General features: G+C 38.7%; 1 protein-coding gene, 1 long non-coding RNA gene and 1 other non-coding gene across 3 annotated transcripts; 1 reads left to right on the top strand and 2 right to left on the bottom strand.

The window, feature by feature from the left end:
* Positions 1-6,296: 6,296 nt before the first annotated feature.
* Positions 6,297-6,367, bottom strand: TRNAG-CCC (transfer RNA glycine (anticodon CCC)). Its single transcript has one exon. It is a non-coding gene; the product is annotated as a tRNA-Gly (tRNA).
* A 2,557-nt stretch (positions 6,368-8,924) lies between these two features.
* Positions 8,925-9,909, top strand: LOC143851680 (flowering-promoting factor 1-like protein 3). Its single transcript, XM_077361168.1, has one exon. It carries the CDS (start codon positions 9,359-9,361, stop codon positions 9,689-9,691), a length of 333 nt encoding a protein of 110 aa, XP_077217283.1. The 5' UTR covers positions 8,925-9,358; the 3' UTR covers positions 9,692-9,909.
* A 1,350-nt stretch (positions 9,910-11,259) lies between these two features.
* On the bottom strand, positions 11,260-12,422 carry LOC143851960 (uncharacterized). Its single transcript, XR_013236571.1, has 2 exons — positions 11,907-12,422; positions 11,260-11,588 (listed from the first exon to the last, which is right to left on the bottom strand). It is a non-coding gene; the product is annotated as an uncharacterized LOC143851960 (long non-coding RNA).
* Positions 12,423-23,269: the final 10,847 nt, after the last annotated feature.

Genomic DNA, 23,269 nt, shown 5'->3' with positions numbered 1-23,269 from the left:
TATGGGGAATATTTCCCATATGTTCCGATATGGCTGATATATCGGGCCTTCAAACCTCACACCTGAAATATTGTGCCAAGGAAGTTTATAATGTGCCAGCGATGTTTTTGGGCCTCTCTCCAACTTGCACTCTCTATTTTTATGCATTTTGAAATAGGCTACTGATACACAACCACGTTTTGATAATGATAAGAAATCACTTTGTCTCGTATGCTTCAAGCAGTTACTTACAAATACAATTCACAGAAAGCTCTGAGCAGCCTTTTTGAGTCTTTAACGGCTGCTTAAAGCATTTACGAGAAAGAGACTCCTCCATCTACAGCACATGTTTGTGCCGATATCAGTTGCCTTCAAATATTTCTCGCTCAACAGTAGCTTTTCAAAATTGATCGTGCGAATTAGGGTTAATCTCCTACCCCTGTTGACATCCCATGTGTCTCGTATGGGAAGGAAAATAATTTGTGGGCCCCACCAACATGCATTTCCTGACCCACAAGCAGGTAGTGGCAGTCCGGAGGGAGGGCCCACATGAAATTGCAAGGAGTGAGATTAACCGGACTGACTATTGTTTCGTTTTGTTTTTGGATCCATCCTTCTCATAACACCCCACACAACAAGTGCTACATTCCTTTGTTCTCTACCTAATTGCTTTAGTTAATTGATTAACTAAAAACTTATAGATAGAGTAGAACAATCTTATATTCTTGCTTTTTTGCTCTGATGCTGGACAATTTCAACTGCTTGAGATCCTTTTTAAACCCACCCCTTGTTTAAATAAAAGACAGAACATAACAACTAATTAACTTTAGATTATGAAAAGATAAATGTTCTTTTGAGTGAATTGATCCTACATCAAAAGTGTTAGGGGCTTTATTCTCTTTGTATGGGAATTCAGCTTCACTAAAATTCACAACAAGCTCAATAATGAAAGTTAGGCACAATAATAATCTCCTCTCTACTCCCTCTTTTAACTTCAACCATGCTCCATTGTAGCTGCACATTGGCTGAGAGGTTCAACTACCTAAAGTAAAGGACTAGCAGTCTAAGTGGAACTTCCTCATTTTTCAACCTTTCCTTAATCAATCGTTTATCCTTAAATATCTTAGTGTTATAAAGAACAAATTCAATATTGGAGAAACCATTGTAAAATAAAAGCACTAGATAATGTTTAACGTTCCTTACTGATTTAGGAAAAAAGATATATATGCCGCCTTTCTCTAACAGCTTAAGCTTTTGGAGAAGTCGGTAAGTTTGTAACATGGTATTAGAGCGAAGGTCTTGAGTTCAAACCTCCCGGATAGCAAAAATCCACATGCGATGGTCGGCTCAAAGTGGGACCATATGTGTCACGTGTTTGCCAAGTGGGCCACACGTGCGAGAGAGTGTAAGGTATAAAAGATAAATAACACCTTTCTCCGAAAGCTCAAAAGCTTAAGCTTGGAGAAGTTGGTAATTTAACATGAATGTTTCAAAGAAACCAAACAAGTTAGCAGCCAGTTTGAAACCTTGGGAGAAATTACCCTCTATGATTGATTCAAGTACCTCTTATCAAATTTCTATTTTCGGTAGAAAAGCTGAGGTTTTAGTAAGAACCAAACTGGGTTGTAACGTGGGTTAAAATGTGTAACCATGGTTACAAACGAGCAACTCTTTTTATTGGGACTATTTTCCAACACAATCATCAGAACAGAGATAGGGAAATGATATCAAAACTCCAATGTTTTAGGGCGCTGATATCCCACCCCCCCGGCTGGCTAACTTTGAACGTTTCCCACCATTTGCTCTCTCTCTCTCTCTCTCTCTCTCTCTCTCACACACACACACACACACACAACAGGAGCAGTTGGTGGGCCCAACAGAAACCGTTGGTTGGCCCATCTTTGAACAACTTATGCCCCGCCCATACTTTTCAAAATGAGCGCCACACCATAGGATGATCCAAACCGTCCATTTGATGGGCCATAAACGTAAATAGGTTGCGTCCCAAAATATCATTTCCATAGGCTGATCCTAGCACTCCGTTCTAAATAGAAACTACATCTTATGCAACTTCTATAGATTGTAGGGTTGCGATCATCCTATGGAAATGATTTTTCGGGCACAACCTATTTACATTGTGGCCCATCAAATGAATGGTTTGGATCATCCTATGGAGGTGGTCGTACAATAGCATATTAAGGCCCGTCCACAACATAGGATGACCCAAGCAGTCCATGGTTTGGATAATCCTATGGAGTTGGTCGCACGGTAACATTAAGGCCCAATTGTAGGCCCCACCGATATTTTTCAAATTGAAGTGTACCGTCCACAACATAGGGTGATCCAAGCCATCCATGGTTTGGATCATCCTATGGTGTGGTTCGTACAGTAACATTAGGGCCCAATTTAGGCCCCACCCATATTTTTGAAAATGAAGTGTACCGTCCAGACCATAGGATGATCCGAGCCGTCCATTTGATGGGCCATAACGTAAATGGTTTGTGCCCCTAAAATCATTTGCATAGGATGATCACAACCCTCCAATCTATAGAGGTTTCCATAACAAGCAATTTCTCTTTATATCTGAGGGCTAGGATCATCATATGGAAATGGTTTTTTGGGACACAACCTATTTACGATGTAGGCTATCAAATGGATGGTTCGGATCATCCGATAGTCTGGACGGTACACTGTTATAGTGGGTTGGATTTGGGCACCAATGTGGAGAATTTTGGGGGCCATCAACTGTTCCCGTTGAGAGAGAGAGAGAGGGAATATGACCTCCATTTAGAGTTAGCCGTTAAAGCCTAAGGGGGGGCGGGGGGGGGGGGGGGGGGGGTGCGATATTAGCGCCCATGTTTTAATAAGATGTGGGACGCATCTTTTTTTTTTTTTTTTTTTTTGATTGGTAATTTGGGGTTTGGCAGACCCCCACCAGCTATATTAAAAAAAAGAAAAAAGAAAAATTACAATCTAGGATAAATCATTCTGGATACATCATCAGAAACAATATTTGCAAGTTCCTCTGGAACCAATTCAAGAGTAGTTGAGTCTCCTTTACAGATACAGTTGGGTTTGGATAAGAAGTCAGCAGCTCTATTGCCTTCACGCCAAATGTGGGTCAGCTCCCAGCTCTCAAAAGAGTTGAGCATGGATCTAATTGATTCGAGCGTTGGGATTTTCCGCCATGGGCACGTCCAAAGCAGGTTTATGGCCATAACAGCGATGAGCGAATCAGATTCTATCTACAGCCTCTTAACTTGGTGCTTCGCGGCTAATTTGATTCCATGATGGATGGCTTCAATTTCTAAATCTTGGATTGGGTGAGGATTGCAGTTAACAGAGAAGAGAGAAAGGATTGCACCCTTGTGGTCTCGGAGAAGGCCTCCAATCGAGGCGATATCACTAGCCAGGGAGGTGTCCGGATTCAACTTGATCTCATAGGCAGCAGGACGTTCCCAATGACAGAATTTTGGTTCGGTGGCTTTACTGAACAGGGGAAGATTAAATGTGTTGGAAATTCTTTGGTTTTCTTCAGAGTCTTCATCTTCCAGCTTGAGGGCCAAAATACGAGATCTCGTTGCACTGATAATTTTACTTAGAAGGAACCTTTTATGGGTTTTTTTTAAAAAAAAAAATAGTCTCGAGTTCCTTTCCTGCCAGAGCAAGTAGATTGAAGCAGTGAGAAGTGTTTGGACAAGGGTGTAGGTCTGCCCTTTTTTCTTGAATTTGCTCCTAATCCAATTTTCCTCGTCGGATAGGGATTTTTTTGCTTTCTTCTATCTGAGATGCGACGGAGAATCAAGCGCCATATCCATGCCGAGTAAGAGCAGTTGAAGAAAATGTGGTTGACACTCTCGGGGGCAGAATTGCAGAGAAGGCAGGAGCGATCATGGTTGGGGCCGAGAAAATGAAGGTTATCTCTGGTACTCATTTTGTCCTGAAGAGCTTGTCATGCTGTGATACTGAACTTCGGAGTGTGACCGGCGAACCAAACTGATGATACCCAAGGAGGTTTAGGATTAGGAGATCTAACAGCGTTCCAAGCACTACGTAGCCTGAATTTGCCATCAGATTTCGGCTTCCAAATCGGGTTAGAATTAGCAGCTTCTGTGAAAAAACCTGTATTGATGATCTGCTTAAGCTCTTGAAGATGAGAAAGCACTGGAATCAAATCCCACCCACCCTGAAATTTAGCCTCATCAATAGAAGCTTTCTGGGGAATGAAGGATGTCGTAATGGAAGACTGGGCAGAGAGGGGACCATTTGGATGCCAAGGATCTGTCCAAAATTGCAGAGGGGTCTGAGTTCCGACAATGAAGCAGACATGCTTGCTGGCCATGTCACGAGATTTTATACTGCTTCTTGCTGCCCAGGATGGGGATGCAGGCATGAGGAGAGTCCATAAACTTCTTCCTCTGATGTATTTTTGATCAAACCAGGTAGCCCAGGGAGAGTTTCTCTTGGTAAGGATGTGCCAAAGTTGTTCGATCTGGGCGACCATATTCAAATCTGATACATTTCTGATCCCTAGGCCTCCTTCAGATTTGGGGCTACAGATTGTGTTCCAAGATACTGGGTGATGTGATTTCTCAAGATTTGAGCCTGCCCAGATAAAGTTTCGAAGGATTTTCTCAATATTATTGAGAGTTGCTTTGGGAATATGAAACGTTGCAGACCAATAAATTTGATAAGTGCTGAGAACGGATTTAACCAACTCCACTCTACCAGCTCTAGAAAGGTGACGGTTTGACCACGAAGAGATCCTTTGTTTGATCTTGTCCATGATAGGCTGGCAATCTTTAGAGGTAAGCCTTGAAGTGATTAGGGGAAGACCCAAGTATTTTATTGGGAGCTTTCCTTCTTCGATCTTAAGAATGTTGCAAATAGCTCTCTTGTTGTTATTTTGGATGCCTGCAAAGAAGACCTCACTTTTGCCAGGATTAAAGGGCAAAAGTGAGGTCTTCTTATCGCCAAGCATTTAAAGGGCGCCCTTACGTAAACAAAGTGAAAGGTTGCTCCATTGGTTGAAAGTGCCTTTAATGTCTTTGACTTTTACACCATTGGTGCTATTATAAATGTGCATGGTGCTATTAAATGCATTTTCAACCAATGGGGTCGCACTCTCACCTTATTTTTGCAAGGGCGCCCTTAAGTTTAGACTACCTCATTTTGAAAAGCTACTTTTGACTTTTGAGGGATATATTTGAAGGCAACTAACGGAGTCAAGGTTTGTTGCGGTGTTTTATAGTAATTTATTGCAATTTTTTCTTTTTCTTTTTAATTTATTGCAATTTAGCCATGCAAAGAAATATATAATGTGAAGTGATGTTTTTATTACTCTATTAACCAACTTACGCTCTAGTTCTATGCATTTTCATATAGGCTACTAATGCACAACCATGTTTTGATAATGAGAAGACATCATCTTGTCTCATATGCTCTAAGCAGCCTAGCTACAATTCCCCAGAAACCTCTCTGCAGTCTTTGACGACTCTTTTCAAAATTTGCCCTTGTGAATTAGATCTTACCGGATTTTAGCACTCCACTAGTTTGATATGTGGCGAAAGCTTCTTGTCTTGTAGTGTTTAAAGGGGTGTCAAAAGGTTGTTTTCAGTTCCCAAAAAGCTCAGACAATGCCAATTAAGCACTAAAACACAAGAATCTTTCCCCTCATATCAAACTTGAGGAGTGCTAAAATCATTTCCCAAAGGAATATTTTCCTTGAGGCTCTGTTCACTTGTTTTCCAGGAAAGGAAATGAAAAGGTTTCCCTGGAATCTGACGTGGCATTAGGAAAAGAAATTCAGGGAGACTGTGTAGGAAAAGATTTCCCGTGCTTGTTCACGTGCGCAGGAACTGTGCAGGAAAAGGTTTCCCGAGAAACTGCTTGCTCACTTTTTTTCACTAATTTTCCCGGGAAAGCAAATCCGACCAAAATAGTGGGATTTGGTTTCCCACACTTGTGAGAAAAGAGACATTTCCACATCATTTTGGCAATTTACATGTCATTATTTGACATTTTCCACCGAGGCTTGTTACTTTTTCGGGAAAGCAAGTGAACACCAGAATTCTGTCTTGTCAAGGAAAAAAGAGGCTGTTTTCCAGGGATTTGCTTTCCCGGGAACGCAAGTGAACAGAGCCTGAGGGCCTTACCCCAAATGAAAGGTGTGCAGGTAGTGGGAGTCCGAAGGTTGTTGGTCCCATAAGGGAACAAGCATGTGTAGTCACCATTGATCATGCGGACCATCATGAGCGGGCTACATGGCCTATAAAAATCTATGTTTATTTTCTCATTATTGAAAAGGAAAAAGAAACTGCGCATCCAGGGAATCGAACCCTGGTCAGTACCGTGGGAGGGTACTATGATACCACTACACCAGATGCGCCTTGGTGACAATTAATGCTCAATTTATTTACTTGTTTTAACTAGAAACAGGGTGCTAGGACAAAAGTACAATTTGATAGCAAGGAATACTTCATGATCATTAAACCGTGATTAAATATTAATCAATCCATCATCATCCTCATCTTCCCATTACTTTTTTCTTTTGTCACTTCTTGTATGGTACAACTGATCAAGTTAATTATGCCAAAGAACTTGCAAGGAAAGAGAATAACCGGACTAACTATTGTTTGTTTTGCTTTTAGAATCCTTCCTTCTCATAACACCCCACACGAAAAGTGCTACATGCCTTTGTTCTCTACCTAATTGCTTATTATTAAATTGATTAAATCAAAACTGATATATGGAATAGAACAATCTTATATTCTTGGTTTTGCTTTGATGACATTGAAAGCGCTCTAGTGGCCAGTTTCTACTGGTTGATGTCCATTTCAAACCCCTTGTTTAAATGCAAGAAAGAGCATAACATTTAAAAAACTTTAGAATATGAAAGTTATGTTATTTTGAGCGAATTGATCCTACATCAAAAGTGTTAAGGGCTTTATTCTCCTTGTATGGGAATTCAGCTTCACTAAAACAAGCTCAGCAATGGAAGTTAGGCGCAATAATAATCTTATCTCCCCACCCCTCTTTAACTTCAACCATGTTTCATTGTAGCTGTACCTTGCCTGAGAAGTGCAACTACCTTAAGAAAAGGAATCCTGGTTAAGTGGAACTTCCTCCTTTTAACCTTAATCAGTTGTTTATACATAAATATCCAAATTGTTAGAGAGAATTGATTCAACTTTATTGGAGAAATCATTGTAAATTAAAGCACCATCTAATGTTTAACATACCTTACTAATTTAGGAAAGAAGATGAGTAAGTATCTTGATGTATAAAAGTAGAGCACTTGAATTCAGGCATTTCTTTGGTGAGAGTTAAATGGGTTATCTGGTAAAGGTATGACAGGATTAGAACCAAAGTAGAGCCTACATTTCTCTTGATTCTCACTTGAATTGGGACAGCAAACAGCATTTTGCAAAAGCTGTTTCCTTGCCCTCACTGGATTCCTTCGCTAGGGCATGTCGTGGCACCTCTCCGACGAGTATTTGATTTAGGAATCTGAGGTGGGTCATGAAATTTTATGTCAGCTGCTAGCTGTTGAGTCATGTCGTCGCAGCTCAGACGAGCATTTGATCGGGCAGATAGAATCATTGGAATCTTATTTGGACATGAAATCTGGAGTAGGCCTTGCAATTCCATGCCACATCTGTGCCTTCATCGTTGTCCCCACGGAATCTTTTATGGAGTAAATTAATTTCTACATAATCCTAGTATTAGTCCTGATGAAATAGTGAAGAGAATTTAATCATCTTACCCTCCTCTACGGGACATATTTAGTAATAGTAAACCATAGATGTAATATCTCTGTAGTAGTAAAACATAGGAGTAATGTGATAGTAGCAATAAAATTTCTAACACTGTCATAACCATTCTTTGCAGCTTATCATATTTAACTTCAGAACCATTTGCATATAATTGTAACTATTTCCTTCTGTTATGGTTACCCCACGTCCATGTCAATAGGACCTCATTGTATAGAGAAAGAGAAGCAAGCAAAGCCCAACTTACTATTGTATAAAGGTGTTACACAAATGTGTCAGCTTTCTTAAACACCTCTAACTTTAGGGAAATAGGAGGACCACCACCAACTTTGAATTTGGGTATACGTAAAGATTTTTTGTCCTGCAGTTCGGTTGATCCTTGTCCATTTTTTTCTTGTCAAGCTATTTTGGACCAGAAAAGAGCTGGTGATCAATCTGACGAATCCTGGCATTACGCATGGGGTGTGATACAGCCACAGAAGAATCAGATTTTGAAGTTAATTGGGCGCCTCTGATTTCTGTTTTGATGCCGTCACTTGGAAAGGGGGGCCAATTAACTAGAGTAGCAGATACTATAGCAAAATTTATTGTGTTTAATAACAAAAGTGAGATATGTAGGATGGGTTATGTTAAACTTCATGTCCATTTTAATGAGAGAGAGAGAGAGAGAGAGAGAGAGAGAGAGAGAGAGTATGAGTTAATCAGAGTTATTATCTCACAACTGTGCTTACATATCTATTAGATTACAACTGTTAACTCTATTACTCTCATATGAGAGAGAGAGAGAGAGAGAGAGAGAGAGAGAGAGAGAGAGAGACTTAGAGTTAGTATCGCACTACTATGCTTACATATCTATGTGTGAGAGAGAGAGAGAGAGAGACTTATGCCCTGTTTATTTTGAATTTTGAGAAACGATTTAGAGAGAATGAGACTTATGCCCTGTTTATTTTGAATTTTGAGAAACGATTTTGAGTCCAAAACTGATTATTAGACTCAAAATTGCGTTTAACTTTGAGTCCAATAAATAGTTTTGGACTCAAAATCGGTTTAACTAATATTATCATGAGACAGATAATAGACAAAAAATTCTATACGAGGGAGTGAAACAAAAATATCTACATGGGCCAAAGGCCACAGACCAGATTCTGTTCAATCCAGGTCCAATGACGGTACGTGTACCCTAAACCTGACCAGGATGGCATCCTTGTATCGTCCTCATACTTACCCATGGACCATGGGCTCCATATCAGCCATACCAAAAGGCAAACACTCCCACAAATGTGCTCTCTCAAACCCTCTCCATAGAAAGATCTCGTACCATTTCAATCAAAGGATTCGCTAGGCAATTTCTCCAAAATCGATTTTACGGCTTACATTTTCAAAACAAAACATCCACCTAGCTAGGAACAGATTTTGTCCTATCCATTTAATTCATCTGAGCTGGCTGTTCTCTCCTGAAAAACGAGCCACAAAATGCCTTCTTGTGAAATTGCCTAGCAAATGCCTAAGGTTCACTAGTATATAAAAACCTTCAACCTTTCCTCCTCCATCACCTTCAAACACACATCTCTCTCTGCTCTTCCCTTCCACTAAACATAATAAAAAAAATGTCCGGAGTTTGGGTGTTCAAAGATGGAGTGATGCGCCGTGAGAATCCGGGGGCAGAATCCGGTGACGGAGGACAATCTAGCAATGCCCGACGCAAGGTCCTGGTCCACACACCTACAGACCAAGTCATCACCTCTTATGCCTTGCTCGAGGCCAAGCTCGCCGGACTCGGCTGGGAGAGGTACAATGGTGAGCCCCACCTCCTTCAATTCCACAAGCAATCATCAGTTCACCTCATATCTCTTCCTAGGGACTTTTCCAAGTTCAATTCTGTGCACATGTACGACATAGTCGTAAAAACTCGCAATGAATTCAGAGTTAAAGAAGTTTAGATAGATGGGTATCAAACTACATGGGTCATATCTGATTTCTACTCTACTATTTGTGATTTGCTTTATCTCATGGTTTCATGTGTTTTTGTGGTCTAGTTAGGGTTGTGTAATGGCAGCCAATGTTGGCTACCTAATCTCTTTTCACGGGTATTTTATGTAATAATGTAATTGCACTACTACTTTCAGTAATGTGATATTGGGTTCTTGGGAGGTCTTTAGGTGAATGCCAGCGGGTGCAACGTTTAAAGGATTGGATGACATGGCAGAACAAAATCTGAGCTGGCAGTAACATATCATCGAATCAAACTAGTTGATATTTGCGTTAGGATGTCTCTTCTATATCAGATTTTTTTTCTACCTCAGGGCTATGGTAGTTAATGCAAATGAACGCTCTTGCTATTGACTTAAGGCCATGAAAGGCCATGAAAGGCGAGAGACAAAATACATGGGAGATCTGAGAAGAGCGGAGTCGTTTCTGTCTAGGGTCACAGCAATGAGATGCATAACAATCTACTCATCTATAATGTATGCCCCCCCCCCCCCCCCCCCCCCCCCCCCCCCCCCTTATAACGTGATTTGATGTCAAAAAGCATTAAAGTTGCCCACTTTTCACGTCAAACTATGCTACAGGGGAGCGCATGCGTAATGCAGGGGGAGTGAAAATATCATCTCCCGGAAAAAATTATCCAGTATTCTGTTAGCTCAATTTTCCAAAGTCGAATTTTTTTGGAATGTGCAAACCTCTACTAGGCCTTGGATTTTTTCCAAAAGTCAGTAGTCATTGTTTTCAAGGAAAATTGCAAACTAGGCCTTGAATTACTATTTTTATAATTGAAATATTATTTTCCTTCGAATTATTTAAATCCAAGGAAAAGTGCAAACGTTGTTTTCAAGGAAAAGTGCAAACCTACTTGGCCATGGATATTTTTCATGAAATATTATTTTCCATGGAATTATTTAAAACTCATGCATAGTATAGTTGGGGCGAATATTTTACCTCTTTTTTTTTTTGAAGAAAAAGATTATATTCACATCAGAGAAAATATGAGATTACATATTCACATTAATGGCGAGAGTCGACCAGAGTAAATGAGTCCCACTATGCTTTAGATTTAGCCACCCGATCCGCTAGATCATTGGCACTCCCACGAACATGAACGAAAGAAAGAAAATTATCGTTGATCATAGAACTAATGTCGGCCATAAACTTACTTAATTTTCATTAACCAATGCTTGTACGTTGAACCCAAGAAATGACATTTGAAGAATCCCCTTCTACCTCAATATTGCCTTCCATTTTACAGATGTTTTGATGACGAGGCCCATCATTTTGCACCTATACATAGCATGTACCGGGCCTAATATTTTATCCCTCATGTTTTGATGGGGGTTGTTGAGGCCCACTATTTTATGCCTCATATTTTGATAGGTGGGACTAATTACTGCATTTCCTCTCGGGGAATTTATAGGTTACTTTTCCATAAAACTTAGTGTGGAAGTAGAAGGAAATCAGATTTCAATCTAATCAACCTACCTCGCTACCAAAAACTGCAAGCAGAAGAAGAAGAAAGCCAAAGAATCCCAGTTTTGTTTATTATAAGGAAAAACTTATCTGAAGGGAAAATATAACAGTACTTAGACTATCTCTCATACTATAATGGGGGAGCAACAAGGTTTCTTAACGAAAATGATGATTTAAATTATTTCTAATTAAGCCAGAATTAATCTCTAATAAAAACATCTCAATACTTGAAGGGTGCTGAACTTGTTCTTCTCCTTCCTCACTTCCTTGCTTTGAGTTAGACTTACAGCTACATTTTACAGCCTCATGCAAACTATTCGGGGATTAGCCTTTGCCGGAAGTACTCTTATTCTCTTCACCACACGTATAAAATCCCTGCCCATTATAGAATTAAAACAAAATTAAAATTTAATAAAGGGAAACATAACCCAGAAGGATAAAAAAACTGACTCTTGGGTCCATTAAATACATTAGTCAGGAGTTTTCTTATATGTTTATAGAATTGATATCGATAGATGAAAGATGGGTCTTATGGGAGCACTTGGATGTGACTAGTGAAATTATGTGAAACATCAATTACTCCCAAAGCTTAAGCTGTGATAGAGTTCGTCTTATTTATTCATTTATAATTGATGATCCAATTAAAACTAGAGTTGGTCGAGAAAAGAAATTAAGTAAAAAAATGTGACCTACTTCCAATCTAGATCCCCGGCGAGAAGGAGATCATCTTCCATGTCTTCGTAAGCAATCATGTGGCCGGGGACAGCATTGTAGAGATCGACATCGGTATCAGATGGGACTCCAACGTCGCCATTGACATGGACAAACATGTTACGCAGTGCCCGAGCGAGGCTCTGGTAACTTGGGTGCTTGTGGAGGGAGATGCGGTGGCAGATAGATCGGCCTTCCAACACCACCGTCACCGGAGGGAGTACGTCCGACGCCAGCTCATTGTCAATTCCGCCGAAATTAAGAAGATTTGGATGATGAGCGACGTGGAATGAGGTGGGAATTGCACCTAGCATCATCGATGTATGGAAAGTGATGGAGTCTCTCTTAAAGTGGTTCATGGTTTTAGAGTAAAACCATGGTATTGTTCTTTCTTTTTTGCCTCTTGTTGTAATAAATACGGGAGCACGAATGTGGGATGCGTCTAAGTTCTTGTTTGCTACTACTCTAATGGGGGGTGTTTTTGGTAATGTATTTGTAAACCAGTTGGTCTTTTATCGGGTTGGGAGATGAAATGCGTGAAGTAAAAGTTAGGCTTCTTGTAATCCGTGGGGGGTGCGTGTATGTATGGACACGACCGCGTAGCGTTAGGCGACCGGCTCGGGGATTTGACTTACTCCAAACCCTCACTTGTTTTCAACTTCGTTTCAACACAGCTTTAATAGCTGTATTAGTAATTAGTAGGTAAGTGAGTTTAAGCCTAGTGATATATTCACCCTCGTTTTCTTCTCTGGGACACCCACCTCTCGTGCATTTATGAATTATTACTACTTTTTTAACACTCCAAGAGGGTGGCCCGGGAAGAAAGGGATTTGCTAGGGACATAGCAGAAGGCATTTGCATGAGGGAGCAGCCACATAGGAAGGAATTAAATGATTAAGACAAAATCTGTGCCTCTGTGGCGCCTCTCTCATGCAACAGCCTGTCAGCGAAATACCTTCTGTGATGGTCCCTAGCAAATCCCGGCCCTATAATTAATTTTATCGTGCTGCTAGGGAGAGAGGCTGCCTTTTAGAGTGGAATCGAACAAATCCCTACATGCCACATGGTACGGTGAAGGGTGGTTTTGCCATTTTGAAAATAAAAATAAAAAATCAGGGGGAAGTTGTTAACGTGTGAAGAGGTTATTTGTTCAGTTTCACTCTAGTTCCAAACTTGGTTACCATATCATTATAAGCCTTATTAACCTTATTAGACAGTTGTATTAGCTTTTTATTTATTTTTGATGACCTAGGGTATCCCCACCCCATGTTAAGGTGGGACTAATAATCCCTATGGATGCGCGCAATCACCCGAAAACCATGCACATCGGGTTTACTACAGGGGGATTCGAACAGTTGTATTAGCTTTATTAGTGGGCAAGCAAGAGCATCCCCTTTAAGAATAAATTCAATTTGTGCTTCTCATTCAATTTGGTGTATGTTTTGAGTAACTCTAATATATTTTATTACCTTTAATAACCTTAGCGTACACAGATTTATTAATGCCTAAGCAAGATTAGCCTTGAAGAGCAACTTCAATTAACATTTCTATTTGAGCTTAGTGTATATCTTGAGTGTGGGTCCGCACTTTGTTGCCTTGAAATTTAAATTTCAGATTTTGGTCGAAATTTAAAACTACGCTTACGAGCACACTTTGTTACCTTGATTTGAGCGAGAGACTGAGAATTTTAGAAGAGAAAATGGGAAAAACACTTTTTCATTTGAATTCCTCTATTATGGATCCATAATCTTGAATATCTATTATTCTTGAATATCTTGGATTAATTACAAAGAGAATTGATGGTGCTTATAAAGAGCACTTACATGATAAACATACAAACAAATTAAGATAACTATGGAATGAGATATGTGTAGAATATTCTAACCTAATTACTAATCAAATCTTGTTTCCTAATCTATCTAGGTTACCTCTAGTAGCCAACTTGCACAGTATAATAAGATGATCCAACGGTGAGATCTCCACATAATCCACCAATGAGATCTTATGAGATCTCACATATTCTAACATGCCCTCTTATAAGATCTCCACATTAGCCTCTTGACCCACTTCGAGGTAAGGCTCAGTCCTCCTCTGTGTTCAGAACACAACTTCCCGAAATAAATTTTTATTCAGGACAGAACTTTACATTGCATGGCCCAAAGCTTAAAAAGAGACTCGTAGCTAACTCCTACATCCTAACAACTTAACCCCTACAAATCAGCAATTATCCCTATCCATATCCTACCCACAACCAACAAACCACATTTTATTGGACTCTTATTATTAAATAAACACCGCTTATTGGATATTTCTGGAGAAGCACATGTATCAGATCGTTGGAGAGATGCACACGTAATTAACATATACATATAGGAAATGATGAAGAATATTGAAGAGAAGTTTCTCTTCAATTGTAATGTTAAACGACAGTCCTAAATCATTACCAAACTGTAAACCTTTTTTTTAAACACATTTGACAGTTTTTTTTTTTTTTTAGATGTAATTAACGCGTGTTTAATTTGCATAATGGAAATGTTAAAAGCATGCACAATCTTTTACATAAAATTATCAAATAATTAATTAAAACATAAAATGGTAATGAATTATTAATTAAACAAACTAGAATATAAACACACGTGCCACATCTTCTTTACCCAGCTCGGCCGAGCAAGTGTGAAAGATTTCTTTTTTTTTCCCAAGTTTAGCAGTTTTCTCTTTAGGAAACCCAGCCCTTAACCATTCGGTTGCATTCCGTGGATTGGGAAGCCCTTGGAAATGACACGGCAAACAGAAAAGAAAAGAAAAGGAAAAGGAAAAACTATTAAACTCAGGAAAATGACAAAATCTGTAGAAAAGTGAGTATGAGAGATCGGGTATTTTCTTTTCTAAAAAGAATAAAGAGTATGAGAGAGCAGCCACCTCATGAATAATGACAAAATCTGTAGAAAAGTGAGCCTATGTGGCTGCTCTTTGATGCAACAGACCTTCAGTGAAATGTCTTTTGCGATGGACACTAGCAAATCCCAAAAAAAAAAAAATATTCCAGAGAAAGTTTTTTCCATGAAAATAAAATCCATACATCCAAAGAACCCCCTTCACCCAAATAATAATAATTAAAAAAACAACACATCTTGCCTGGAATAACTTGTGACTAATAAAGAGACAGTCCGCTCTTGAGTGGATGCTTAGGATTAGCAGCACCCTTTGGATGCACCCATAATTACTCCTTAATTGCATATAGGATTAGTTTGATTTAAACTTATTTGCAAATGGAAAATTAAGCCTCTTTGTACAAGGCCATCAGTTTCATCATTTCTAAAGATATTGTAACCCATACTTACAATTAATCATGTTTAACTTGAGAACCGTTTGCAAATAAGATTACCTGAAAAAGAAAAAAAAATTAGAGTTATGCTAGGGAAACGGGTTTAGAATGAAGAGGAAGCTGGACAAATCACTCATTGCCACCGCATCACGGAGGCGGGGGCGGAGCTACATGTAGCATAAGGGGGGCAGTTGCCCCTGTGGAGTTGGGCCAAATCCTTACTAGGCTCAACTCAATTGGGCCGCCCAGCCCCCTTTAAAATCTGAAGGCCTGCCCCCCTTATGTATAAGCCTGTGTAAGCTTGCCCTCCTTATGCGTAAATCCTGGATCCGCCACTGCACGGAGGTACGACTGGTTCAAGAGATAAAAATAATGAAAGGGATGCATCTACTCTTTAGCTCCCTGCTAATAATGTGTGCAATTTTGCCTAGTGTAGTTACCTCGTCTTCCGTTTTGCCTTGTGAGAATCAATTAGTGCTATCTAAAAGGTATTTGTCTGGCATAATATAAGTGTTTCAAGAATCTATAGATTTCATAATCTGATTTTCAGCCACTTCAAGAATATAGGGATTTTATGACTGCCCGGGCCGTTTGGATACCTGGATTTTAGAAGATTTCTAAAACTTGGAAACATGGGATGATTTCCTACTCTCTTGCTGATGGAAAGAAGGGCGAGAAATCAAAAAACAACGGTTGGTCCCCTTATTCTCTCGTCTCCCATCTACTATTTTGGAGAAATCCAAGATTCTAAAATCCGCATATCCAAACGGCCCGTACAAGTTACATCATCCACCGCTCTTTCTTATACCGGCAGATTACTAATGTATGATAGGAATAATTCCAGCGGGAGGTTAAAGAGCCTCTTATCTTAAAATGAAGGTCCCTCTAAGTAAAAAGCTACCTTTTTTTCTGTGTGAAAAAGTGTAAAATTTTAGAAATATTTTTCCTTTCCAAACTTTTTCAAGAAATTGCTACAATCCATACCATGGGTGCAACTTGGGTTAGGCTCAAACCGAACCCGACGGGTTCAACCCAATTTTGGCTCGTGTTGGGTTCGCATTTCCTTGGGTTGGGTTAGGGTTGGGAAAAGCCGACCTGATTCAATTTCAGGTTTGAGGCGTTGGCAACCTTATCTGAATTCGACCTCCGTCCTCTAATTCTAACATGATTTTCTTAAGGTTATGCTGTTTTTCTTGTATTTTTCTGTTTGGTCGTAGGTGAACCCGAACACAACCCGACTCAAACTAACCTGATTTCGGGTTAGATGGGTTGGGTTAGGGTTGAGAGTTAGAGGGGGCTTGGGTAGGACCATCCTCAACCCGAGGCTTGCGTTAGGGTTGAGGGAACGCTATCTCGGGTTGGCCTCAATCCGATCCGAGTTGCACCCTAATTTTTTCGTGAATAAAAAAGCGTGAAATTTAAAAAAAAAAATTCCTTTCCAAATTTTTTCAGGAAATTCCTGCAATTCAACGAGTTGTTAATCTATATATTCAATGGTCTGAATTAAATGTCCTAACCTTAGATTGATGGGCGACACTATATCATTTTCCTTTGGGAGATGATATTTTCAACCCCCCTGCATTACATGCACGCTCCCCTTATAGCCTGATTTGACGTGAAAAGCGGGCAACTTTATGTCAAATCACGTTCTAAGGGGAGTGTGCAAGTAATGCAGCGGGGGTGAAAATATCATCACCCGTTCCTTTTATCTTTTTATAGTTACTAGGAAAAATGCAAGTGCGTTGCACGTGGAACCCAAATATCAGTTCAAATAGTGCAAAATGAAGTGGCAATCTAATGTTGGAGTTGATTAAAAGGAACAACTACCTAGGATCTATTCATATAATAGGGAAAACAATATTACTTTACCTTTTACCGAAATTTTCATATGAAACCGAAATGTCCACATTTCTAAGACGATCGAAACTTAAATTGAAATTTAAAATCTTGCTCTTAAGCATAGTTTGAAATTTCGACCGAAATCCAAAGCCTCAAAATTTTGTTCCGAAATTTAACCAAATTTTCAAATTTTAGATCGAAATTTCATATCCCCTCAAAATCCCGTTCCGAAATTTAAGGAATATCCCAAAAAATATGGATTTTATCCCTTATATAATATTATCCTGAAATTTCGGCCAAAATTACTGAAATTTTGACCGAGTTAAAGTATCTTTTAAATTGATTTTTATGGATTTCGCCTGAAATCCGACTAAATCAATGAACGACTATTTTTCTCGTAGAGAATTTTGACCGAAATTTCAGTAATTTCGGCTGAAATTTCAGGATAATATTAAATAATTATTAATATTATTTAGGGAAAATTCTCAAAAAAATGTGATTTTTATCTTAAAATCTTAAAAAAGGGTGAACTTGGCTAATTTCTCAAAAAGGGGAGAAACGCATTCCAATGATTGTTTTAGGACGAAAATGCCCTTATGTTGCCTTTCCCTCTAATAAAATAAGCAACAAATCCCAACACATTTCACATAACATTTTGACCCTCTCTCTCTCTCTCTCTCTCCCCCCACAACAGGAACAATTGAGGGCTCCCCAAAATTCTCCTCCTTGGTGAGTTGGTGCCCAAATCCAACCCACTATAACAGTGTACCGTCCAGACCATAGGATGATCCAAGCAGTCCATTTGATAGGCCACATCGTAAATAGGTTGTGTCCCAAAAAACCATTTCCATATGATGATCCTAGCCCTCAGATATAAAGAGAAATTGCTTATTATGGAAACCTCTATACATTGGAGGGTTGTGATCATCCTATGCAAATGATTTTTGGGGCACAAGCCATTAATGTTATGGCCCATCAAATGGACGGCTCGGATCATCCTATGGTCTGGACGGTACACTTCATTTTAAAAATATGGGTGGGGCCTAAATTGGGTTAATGTTACTATACAAACCACACCATAGGATGATCCAAACCATGGACAGCTTGGATCATCCTATGTTGTGGACGCTACGCTTCAATTTGAAAAATATAGGTGGGGCCTACGATTGGGCCTTAATGTTACTGTACGACCAACTCTATAGGATTATCCAAACCATGGACGGCTTGGATCATCCTATATTGTGGACGGGCCTTAATGTTACTATACGGCCAACTCCATAGGATGATTCAAACCATTCATTTGATGGGCCACAATGTAAATAGGTTGTGCCCCAAAATCATTTCCATAGGATGATCACAACCCTACAATCTATAGAGGTTGCATAAGATGTAGTTTCTATTTAGATCGAAGGGCTAGGATCAGCCTATCGAAATGATATTTTGGGATGCAACATATTTACGTTTATGGCCCATCTAATGGACGGTTTGGATCATCCTATGGTGTGGTATGGGTGGGGCCTACGTTGTTCAAAGATGGGCCCACCATTCCACTAACGGTTTTTTTTTGCCCCACCATCTTTGAACAACGTAGGCCCCACCCATACCACACCATAGGATGATCCAAACCGTCCATTAGATAAGCCACAATGCAAATAGGTTGTGCCTAAAAAATCATTTCCACAGGGTGATCTAATGAAATACAATGCAAATAGTATTGTACGGGTCACACCTGAAGGTCGACCTTTTTACATTCTTTGCAAACAAGTGCGAATTTGCCATAATAGGTCGACCTGCAGGTCGACCTTTATAGCATATGTACAAACAGGTGGGAATTTGCCTTGATAGGTCGACCTCCAGGTCGACCTTTTCACCATTTGACCAAACAGGTAGGAAGACCAATTACAGCTCGACCTGCAGGTTGACCTTTCCACCATTCCGTCAAACAGGTGTAAAACATGCGAAAATGTATAATTAGTGGTTCCTAGGTAAAATTAGTGGTTCCTAGGTATAATTAATGGTTCCTAGGTCTAATTAGTGGTTCCGAGTGTTTAAAATCCAATAATACAGTCATTCTCACTTTTTATAGTGGTTTTACTGCAGAACTATTTCAATCTCACAATTTAAAGTCTCGGAATGGAACAAGTATTATGCCATCTAAACTATGAACCACTATGAGATCTAACTGTTTAGGCAACTATTTAACCCATTGTGCATACATTCATTGCAACTTTGACATCTATTGAAGTAATATTAGATTGTGTGAAGCAATATTTCTACCTTGGAACCACTATTTATACCTTGGAACCACTAAATACTGGTAAATAGTGGTTCCTAAGTATAATTAGTGGTTCCTAGGTCTAATTAGTGGTTCCGAGTGTTTAAAATCCAATAAATACAGTCATTCTCACTATTTATAGTAGTTTTGACTCCATAGCTATTTCAATCTCACAATTTAAACTCTCGGACAGGAACAAGTATTAGGCCATCTAAACTATGAACCACGATAAGATCTGACTGTTTAGACAACTATTTAACCCATTTTTCATACATTCATTACAACTTTGACATTCACTGAAGTAATATTAGATTGTGTGAAGCAATATTTCTACCTTAGAACCACTATTTATACCTTGGAACCACTAAATATTGGTAAATAGTGGTTCCTAGGTTAAATTAGTGGTTCATAGGTCTAATTAGTGGTTCCGAGTGTTTAAAATCCAATAAATACAGTCATTCTCACTATTTATAGTAGTTTTGATTGCATAGCTATTTCTATCTCACAATTTAAACTCCCGGAACGGAACAAGTATTAGGCCATCTAAACTATGAACCACAATAAGATCTGACTGTTTAGACAACTATTTAACCCATTGTTCATACATTTATTACAACTTTGACATCCACTGAAGTAATATTAGATTCTGTGAAGCAATATTTCTACCTTGGAACCACTATTTATACCTTAGAACCACTAAATATTGGTAAATAGTGGTTCCTATGTATAATTAGTGGTTCTTAGGTCTAATTAGTGGTTCCGAGTGTTTAAAATCTAATAAATACAGTCATTCTCACTATTTATAGTAGTTTTGACTGCATAACTATTTCAATCTCACAATTTAAACTCTCGGAACAAAACAAGTATTAGGCCATCTAAACTATGAACTACGATAAGATCTGACTGTTTAGACAACTATTTAACCCATTGTTCATACATTCATTACAACTTTGACATCCACTGAAGTAATATTAGATTGTGTGAACCACTATTTATACCTTGGAACCACTATTTATACCTTGGGACCACTAAATACTGGTAAATAGTGGTTCCTAGGTATAATTAGTGGTTCCTAGGTCTAATTATTGGTTCCGAGTGTTTAAAATCCAATAAATATAGTCATTCTCATTATTTATAGTAGTTTTGATTGCATAGCTATTTCAATCTCATAATTTAAACTCTCAGAACGGAACAAGTATTAGGCCATCTAAACTATGAACCACGATAAGATCTGACTGTTTAGACAACTATTTAACCCATTGTTCATACATTCATTATAACTTTGACATCCACTGAAGTAATATTAGATTGTGTGAAGCAATATTTCTAACTTGGAACCACTATTTATACCTTGTAACCACTAAATATTGGTAAATAGTGGTTCATAGGTTAAATTAGTGGTTCATAGGTCTAATTAGTGGTTTCGAGTGTTTAAAATTCAATAAATACAGTCATTCTCATTATTTATAGTAGTTTTGATTGCATAGCTATTTCAATCTCACAATTTAAACTCTCGGAACAGAACAAGTATTAGGCCATCTAAACTATGAACCACGATAAGATCTGACTGTTTAGACAACTATTTAACCCATTGTTCATACATTTATTACAACTTTGACATCCACTGAAGTAATATTAGATTGTGTGAACCACTATTTATACCTTGGAACCACTATTTATACCTTGGAACCACTAAATACTAGTAAATAGTTGTTCCTAGGTAAAATTAATGGTTCCTAAGTATAATTAGTGGTTCCGAGTGTTTAAAATCCAATAAATACAGTCATTCTCACTATTTATAGTAGTTTTGACTGCATAGCTATTTCAATCTCACAATTTAAACTCTTGGAACGAAACAAGTATTAGGCCATCTAAACTATGAACCACGATAAGATCTGACTGTTTAGACAACTATTTAACCCATTGTTCATACATTCATTACAACTTTGACATCCACTGAAGTAATATTAGATTGTGTGAACCACTATTTATACCTTCGAACCACTATTTATACCTTGGAACCACTAAATACTGGTAAATAGTGGTTCCTAGGTCTAATTAGGGGTTCCTAGGTCTAATTAGGGGTTCCAGTGTTTAAAATCCAATAAATACAGTTATTCTCACTATTTATAGTGGTTGTAATTGTATAGACATAAGTTTCATCCTGGTTTACTCTAAATAGAAACTTAGAGGGCAATAGAGAGATAGAGAGATTATAACAATACACCATAGCATTGGAAAGAGGATGATGACAATAACAAATGCTTAACACAACCATAACAAATCCCTAACAAGTAAACAAGATGACAATACACCATAGCAGTGTAAGGAACATGTTAAATGTATGCACAATTGACCTACTTGAGAAGCTTAGGTTTGATAGCCAAAGAAAAGATCCAATAAAATCTACATTTTAGGAGAGGGGAGTTTCACCTCTCTACAATGAATTTTCGTTTGAGATTTTTACAACAACCAATGGAGTTTGATTTTGGCGTGGGAAGAAGAAGATAAAAAGTCAAATTGGTAGGTGAAAAGCATTGGGATTTGTTGCTCATTTTCTTGGAGGGAAAGGCAACATAAGGGCATTTTAGTCCTAAAACACTCATTGGGATGCGTTTCACCCCTTTTTGAGAAATTAGCCAACTTCACCTTTTTTGAGATTTTAAGATAAAAATCACAATTTTTTAAGAATTTTTCCTATTATTTAATATGATCCTAGCCCTCTAATCGATATAGGCTGATCCTAGCCTCTAATCAATAGAGGTTTCCATAATTGTTGTTCCTCTTCAGTAATTATTAATATTAGTTAATATTATCCTAGCCCTCCAATCGATATGGGCTGATCCTAGCCCTCCAATCGATAGAGGTTTACATAATTGTTGTTCCTCTTGAGGTGCCCGAAATCCGTCAATATTTTGCAAGTGTCCCGCATGAGTAATATAAAGTTGTTGTTTCATCATTGTCATATGTCTTTATCTCTTCTTGGTATTTTTTTTTCGTAATTGACATAGACAGGGACCCGTGTTGGTACTTTTCGTATGTAGATTACAATTTCACCCTAAAGAAAGTAGTCAATATCATAACTTATTATTAAAGTGAATAGGCATAATACAGTTAGGATATAGATGGGATTTTTGGCAAAGGGTGGAAGACCTTAACCCACGATTCCGATATAGATGGGATTTTTGGCATAGGGTGGAAGAACTTAACCCACAATTCCACCTTTATATATAGTAGTTAGATTTGGGAATTGCTATGGACTTTTGAAGAAAGGTCATTTCACGGCTGGCTGTTGCATGATAAAGCAGCCACCTCAGATGAATTAAATGAATGAGACAAAATATGAGCCCTAGTGGCTGCACTCTCAAGCAACAGCCGGTCATCAAAATACTCTGGTTGCATGTAGAGTTTCAAAGTATCAGGAGACTGCTTGGCTTGTCTCCTCTTTCTGGTTATGTGACATATTTGGTTTAAAGGTGAAGACTACTTGGCTTTTTCTCTCTCTCCTCCCTCTTTATATTGGTAATTATGCTACCAGTACTATTGGGTTTGGCTATCAACTCTATATTGGTAATTATGCTACCACTGCTGTACAAGTTTGACCCTAGATCATTTCACAGGTAGGGTAGGGTTCTTGAAAACGCGACCCGAAGTTGGTAATTTTGCTACCACTACTGTACAAGGTTGACTCTAGATAATGGTAGGGTTCTTGAAAACGCGACCCGACTGACCCGAGTTGCAACCCTGCACAAAAGTACGTGGCACTATGTAGCATGTGAGGCTAGTAATTGATGTGGACATCATAGTTTGACGTATGCATTGTATTTTTCTAGAAAAGGGACTATTTTTTTACCTAGACTTCAGCGTCTAAAGTCTAAACATACATGTATCCATTCTCTTAATGAG

Source organism: Tasmannia lanceolata, unplaced genomic scaffold, assembly GCF_043159265.1.
Source record: "Tasmannia lanceolata isolate RefF3 unplaced genomic scaffold, GAP_Taslan_0.1 ptg000018l, whole genome shotgun sequence".
Lineage (NCBI taxonomy): Eukaryota > Viridiplantae > Streptophyta > Magnoliopsida > Canellales > Winteraceae > Tasmannia > Tasmannia lanceolata.
Note: the sequence above shows the minus strand (reverse complement) of the source record. Positions and strands in the feature narration are given on the sequence as shown.